The sequence below is a fragment of the Quercus lobata genome, chromosome 5 (genome assembly GCF_001633185.2).
Source record: "Quercus lobata isolate SW786 chromosome 5, ValleyOak3.0 Primary Assembly, whole genome shotgun sequence".
Taxonomy (NCBI): Eukaryota; Viridiplantae; Streptophyta; class Magnoliopsida; order Fagales; family Fagaceae; genus Quercus; species Quercus lobata.
In genome coordinates, this window is record NC_044908.1 from 50,216,430 (window position 1) to 50,222,429 (window position 6,000).

General features: G+C 36.6%; 1 protein-coding gene across 1 annotated transcript; it reads left to right on the forward strand.

Annotated features, from left to right (window-relative positions):
• The first annotated feature begins 3,605 nt into the window (after positions 1-3,605).
• LOC115992031 (probable C-terminal domain small phosphatase) lies at positions 3,606-4,783 on the forward strand. Its single transcript, XM_031116069.1, has one exon. The coding sequence runs from the start codon at positions 3,718-3,720 to the stop codon at positions 4,609-4,611; it is 894 nt and encodes a 297-aa protein (XP_030971929.1). The 5' UTR covers positions 3,606-3,717; the 3' UTR covers positions 4,612-4,783.
• The last annotated feature ends 1,217 nt before the right edge of the window (positions 4,784-6,000 follow it).

Below are 6,000 nucleotides of genomic sequence, written 5' to 3' on the forward strand. Positions count from 1 at the left end.
ACAAAATCTTCAGGTGCTAAATATGCTTCCATCCTTCTGTGGCAATGAATGTGAATAATGTCTCAAATCTTATCAAGAACTTTGTAGCTGTAGCCTTTTCAGCAGGGCTTCTGCTACTCTACCGGAAATGGAGATGAACTGAAAAAAAAAATACTTTCACAAATTCAGATCTAAGCAACTCATCCTGTATCCAAATGCCACTAACACGAAATTACAAGTAACATCATAATATTGCCATAAATGCCTGTACGTCTACACTCTTTTCTTAATGCTCTTAAGATAGAGCAGGCAAGGGAAGAAAAAAAAAAGCCCTTACAAGCACTCAAAACTTAGAACTCCTACAGCACTCAAAACTTATCTACAACTGGAGCCTTGAATCTTAACTGGTTCCCAAGTCTCAGCACATGAATAGGTTCCTGATTTTTGAAGCTGCAGCCCACAAAGCCTTATCATAATCTCCAAACTCAACCAATTACGTTCCTCCAAGATATCTCACACTCACAGGAAGTGTATTTCTTAAAATTTCAGAAGATGATCAAGAATCTGTCCATTCAATCCATCCTGCACAACAGCAAAGAAGACCTCAGTTTTTTGAGGATTTGCATTTTGCACACAGGCCATGGAGACGTGCACTGTTGAAGTGTGTGCCCAGGAACTTAGAAGGAGAAAAAGTTACAGATGAGAGGAAGAGAGCTTAGCCGAACCGATATAATAGAACAGAAGAGACATCTGAAGCTCCTTGCTCTAGAGACGAATGTGCAGAAACTAGAGGAGAGCATTGAGTTTGTGGTGCCCATAAGCCATTTGAAGCAGCAAGCATTTGAGGTTTTGATTTTGCTTCAGCCATACTCTTTCTCGTTGAAATATAGGGGCAATAAGTTTGGTAAGTTCGATTTTCTTTGAATGAGATTGCTGACAGTGGGGGGCTAGAATTTGACTATGCATGTATATTATATGAGACGTAAAGAGTTCAAATCCATCCACACTATGGTAGCTATCCAATCATCGAGAGAAAAAAAAAATGTTAATGTAAGAAAACCCAAAAATGAGATAGCATATTTGTTATATTGTTTATATATTAACAATGTTTTACACATGAAATTATGTTTTCCCAAGTGTTGAAATTTCAAAATTCAAATTAGCATTGTGCCTTATGTGCTCAAAGAAAAATACAGAGCCATTGCAAAAATTTCATGATAAATGATTATTTCTAGTGAAAGACAATGGTATTGCTATGCAACACCATGGATTTAAAAAATATATATATATGAAAAAAATTTAAAAAGGGTCGACCCTTTTAATTATATTTGTGACGTCACAAATATAATTAAAAGTTGTGTTTCAAAAATCATTCACATGATAAATTTTTGGGTAAAAAACTATTTTGGTCCCTAAACTTTATTAAAAGTTTTTTTTTTTTCTCTAAATTTTAAAAAGTTCATTTTTCATCATTAAACTATTGAAAAGTTCATTTTTTGTCCTTCAACTATTGAAAATGTTTTATTTATGTTCTTAAACTTTACTAAAAATTTGCTTTTCATTCTTAAATTACTGAAAAAAAAAAAAAAATTCTTCCCTGTTTTTGTTTCTAAACTATCGGAAAAAGTCTTTATAAAGTTTAAGGTTGAAAAAAAGAACTTTTTTAAATTTAGAAATGAAAAACAAAGTTTTAGTAAAATTTAGAGGCCAAAATAATATTTTACCCTAATTTTTTTTTAGCATTTGTCAATCTACATTTAATGGTATGTTTTTACGAACCCAAAAATCGACTGGAAGTCTCCATCATCATACGATCAACTATAAGTTTATGATCAACTATAAGTCTTCTCCACTCGATAAGATCAACTAGATATGTTCATCATTCAATAGGATTGACTAGAAGTCTTTTTACATCCAATAGGGTTTACTAGAAGACCCCATCATCCAATAGGATCAGCTAGAAGTCTCCTACATCCAATAGGATCAACTAGAAATCCCCACCATTCAATATAATTGACTATAGATCATCCGCATCCAATATGATTGATCAAAAGTCTCTATCATCCAATAGGACTAACTAGAACTCTCCTACACAGTCTACATTCCATTTTTTAATATCTGTATTATATCATACTTTAGTTTCTACTTTCTAACATTTTTTATGGGCGGGTTGGGTTGGACTCAATTCTGACTCGAGACCCGAAGTTCACTTGAGATTTTGGCCCGGACCAAACTTGAAAATCCATCTAACCTGCCCAAGACTCTTCGGATCGGGTTTATTGGGTTTATGCTCAGCCTTAATCGTTGTTGTCATTGCTCACACTCACTTACATAGTAGAATCAATGCCACTTCTTCGTACTCTCCAATACTGGTACTAACTTGCTTTCTACTTCCCAAAACAAATCTCAACTCCATTCCACATCTTTAGCTCTTACTTTTGGTAATATTTTTGGAAGTTTATGGCATTTTTGTTGTTGTTGTCCTTAATTGGGTATGGTTAGGTTCACTCACATGTGTTCTCTATGCTTGAGTTATGTTAGTCCAGTCAAAGCCATGGGTCACACTGACATTGATATTGGTCTAATCCCTGTACTCATAGTGAAATTTTCATATGCGCCCATTGCATAGTAATATGTGGGCAGTTGGGAGTAGGAGATACCTTCAATAGTGGTTATTCTTTCAAACCTCTCTTTAATTTTATATATAAATAAATATATATAACATTTTTTTTTTTGTAAAATAGAGAATTTCATATATATATATATATATATATATAAGTGGTTAAAATAAAATGCTTGAGATGTCTTTTTTTTATATATTTTACTAAATTACAAATTTAAGTGATTAATGATTATTGAGCTGTCAATCCACATATTTCACATTGAACCATTACTATAAATGTGATGTGCGAAACATACAAGAGGTGGATGCTACTGAAATATACTTGTCATCTAACACAAATAAGCAATCTTCTAAATTCAAAATAATAATAATAACCATTCTTCTATTTCCCCTTTAGTTCTAACATAAAAAGCCACTCAACCAAATTTTCACTAGTTTGCAACCCTAAATTAAACTACCAAAAATCACTTTCTTTTCTGCTTAACCACTCAGTACTCCTGACAATTTCGCCTCCTTCCATTCTCCACCCTCATTTCTCTTTAAATTTTTACCCCAAAGAGCCAAAAAGAAGGTTACATATATACTTCAAATAGTTGCTTTTACAATTGTATTCTTAAAATTTAAAATGGCTTGAAATGTTTTTAAAACTTTTTTTTTTTAATTGAGGTTTTGTAATTATAATGATTTACAGTGATTTATAATTTTGTGGTGTTAAAAAACAAATTAAATAAAACACCCTACTTGCTATTGCCGCCAACTAATCATTTTCACTTTCGAACTATTATTGCATAGTTTGAAACTATACTCCAACCCTCTCACAAAGGGGTAAAACCCACTCACTTGTGGGGCTCAAATAATTGGAATGTATGAAAAATACATGTAAACCATTCCAAAATCCAAAGTACAAAACCAACCCTATTTATCCTAAACCACTCTAGCTTCGGTTCCGAACCAACCACACTCATGACCGTTGCAACCGAACCAAAATTTAAAACCCTTCACCCCCTTTACTACATTTTGCACAAAGCACCACCAAAACACCAACCCCTCTCTCTCGCTCTCTCTCTCTTTCTCTTTCTCTTTCTCTCTGTCTCTGTCTCTGAAAGCAAAGAATAATGGTGTCCAAGATCTGCAAGAGGACCCCACCAACAAAGTGCATCAAAGACTGCCGGATCCTTCCCCGGCGGCACCGCCGTAAAACCCCTGAGAATAAGAACGTAGCGGCGGCGTCTGCCACGGTTTTAGCATCCATCAACAAGTCCATATTCACGTGTCAGCGCCGCCTCATCAGGCTCTTCTCCAAGTTAGCCCGCATCGGCACCCCGAATCGCCACAAGGGCTTCAAGATCCTCAAGAAAATCCCACAAGACGAATCCGATTTCGAACCCGAAACCGAAAACACAGTCCAAAGAACCCTCATTTTCGACAGCAGCAACAACAGGAAAAACAGCATTCTCCCACCGATGATCTTGCCTAAGAGAACGGTGTTTCTTGATTTAGACGAGACATTGATCCATTCCAAGGCGGACCCACCACCGGAACGTTTCGATTTCGTGGTGAGGCCGAGTATTGAGGGAGAATTCATGAATTTCTACGTGCTGAAACGGCCTGGTGTGGACCGATTATTGGCTGCATTGTCTGAGAAGTTCGAGGTAGTGGTGTTCACCGCGGGGCTTAAGGAGTATGCCTCTCTAGTCCTCGATCACCTTGACCCGGATTGCGTGATCTCTCACAGGCTCTACAGGGATTCTTGCAAGGAAGTTGATGGGAAGTTTGTGAAGGACTTGTCTGAGTTGGGGAGGGATTTGAAGAGGGTGGTGATTGTGGATGATAACCCCAATGCCACCGCGCTTCAGCCCGAGAATGCAATTCCGATTAGACCCTTTACAGATGATCTTGGTGATCGGGAGTTGGGGAGGTTGATTGAGTTCTTTGAGAGTTCTGATTGCTATGAGGATATGAGGGATGCTGTGAAGCAGTTTATGGCTAATGGAGATGAAATACTTTGATGGTTTGCTAGTCTTTTTAAGTAATGTTTCTCTTTTTTTTCTTTATTAATTATTTCATTTTTGAGTTTCTTTTTTTCTTGTAATGATGATATACTACTATGTGTACTATTGAACAAAGAGTTGTTCAATTTGAAATGAGAAAAGAAGCTCTAGTCATTTATTTTATGATTAATGTACCCACTTGTATCTGTGTCTCTCACTCTCATTTGAATGTCAATTAAGGAGAGAATAATTAGATCCTTCAAAAATGTAATTTGGATTAGCACTATTGACCCAATGATAAGGCTTCCAAGTGAGTGTGGGGCTTGCACTTATTTGACATGTAGTTTTCTTTGCAAATGAGTAAGAAAGTATTTTGCCTGTTTGGTTAAAGCTTTGTGCTAAGTGCTAACTTACATGTCCCTCTATTTGACATAAATATGTTTCCAAAACATTTCACAGCTTTTTGTTTCTCTTATTCTATTTTCTTAGGTCTCAGGTTGCTGAAAAAATTGATACTTTGATTGAATCCAACATTCCCAAACACTAGAAGGTTGTGTCGACAATAATCCAGATCCTCACAAAGCCTCTGTTCCTTCTCTATAGTGAACTAGGGAGCCCATGAAAAAGAAAACTTGTTACAAGTGCAACCTGCGTAAGTACCAAACCAAGCAAACTGTTAGTTACACTCACTCTAATTTTCAAATCTGCAACATTGCAAGTAGTGGGAGAGCTCAATGTTGTATTTTCAGTGTCACCCTGCAAGGAGTGCCGTATGATTAGGTTTATGTCTAATTGTCCATGGATTCACCAGCCAGTAGCCACATTCATTTTTCCCTGTAAGCGTATCCAATACTAGTGATCATCAGTTTATTTAGCCTCTCTCTCTCTCTCTCTCTCTCAAGGATTTGGCTAGTTAACTGTCAGCTGGCTTATAAGGATAGATACGAGTGAGGGCTGCATTGTGCTTTCTCTTAGTGTGGCAGATTTCAATAAAATAAACTGATGATTACTCGTATTGGATATACTTAACAAGAAAAAATGAATGTGGCTACTGGCTGGGGAATCTGTGGACAATTAGACATAGACCTAGTCATATTAGTCAAATGGCGCTCCTTGGAGGGTGAAACTGAAAATACAACATTTTGAGCTCTCTCACTATTTGCAATGTTGCAGAATTGAAAATTAGAGTGATAGTGTAGCCGACTATTTGCTTACTTTGGTAAAGTTGCACTTGTAACAAGTTTTCTTTTTCATGGGCTCCCTAGGTCACTAGAGAAGAAGGAACAGAGGTTTTGCGAGGCGCTGGATTGCCATGTCTCTAAGTTCCTCATGGAGACTTTTGCAACTAAAAGTTCACGAAATCAGATGCCTTTATATAACGCTCAACGTGAGTCTGCAAGAAATTTG

What these genes read in the sequence shown, in the direction of transcription:
- LOC115992031 (XM_031116069.1), top strand. Translation starts at nt 3,718, where the DNA reads ATGGTGTCCAAGATCTGCAAGAGGACCCCACCAACAAAGTGCATCAAA.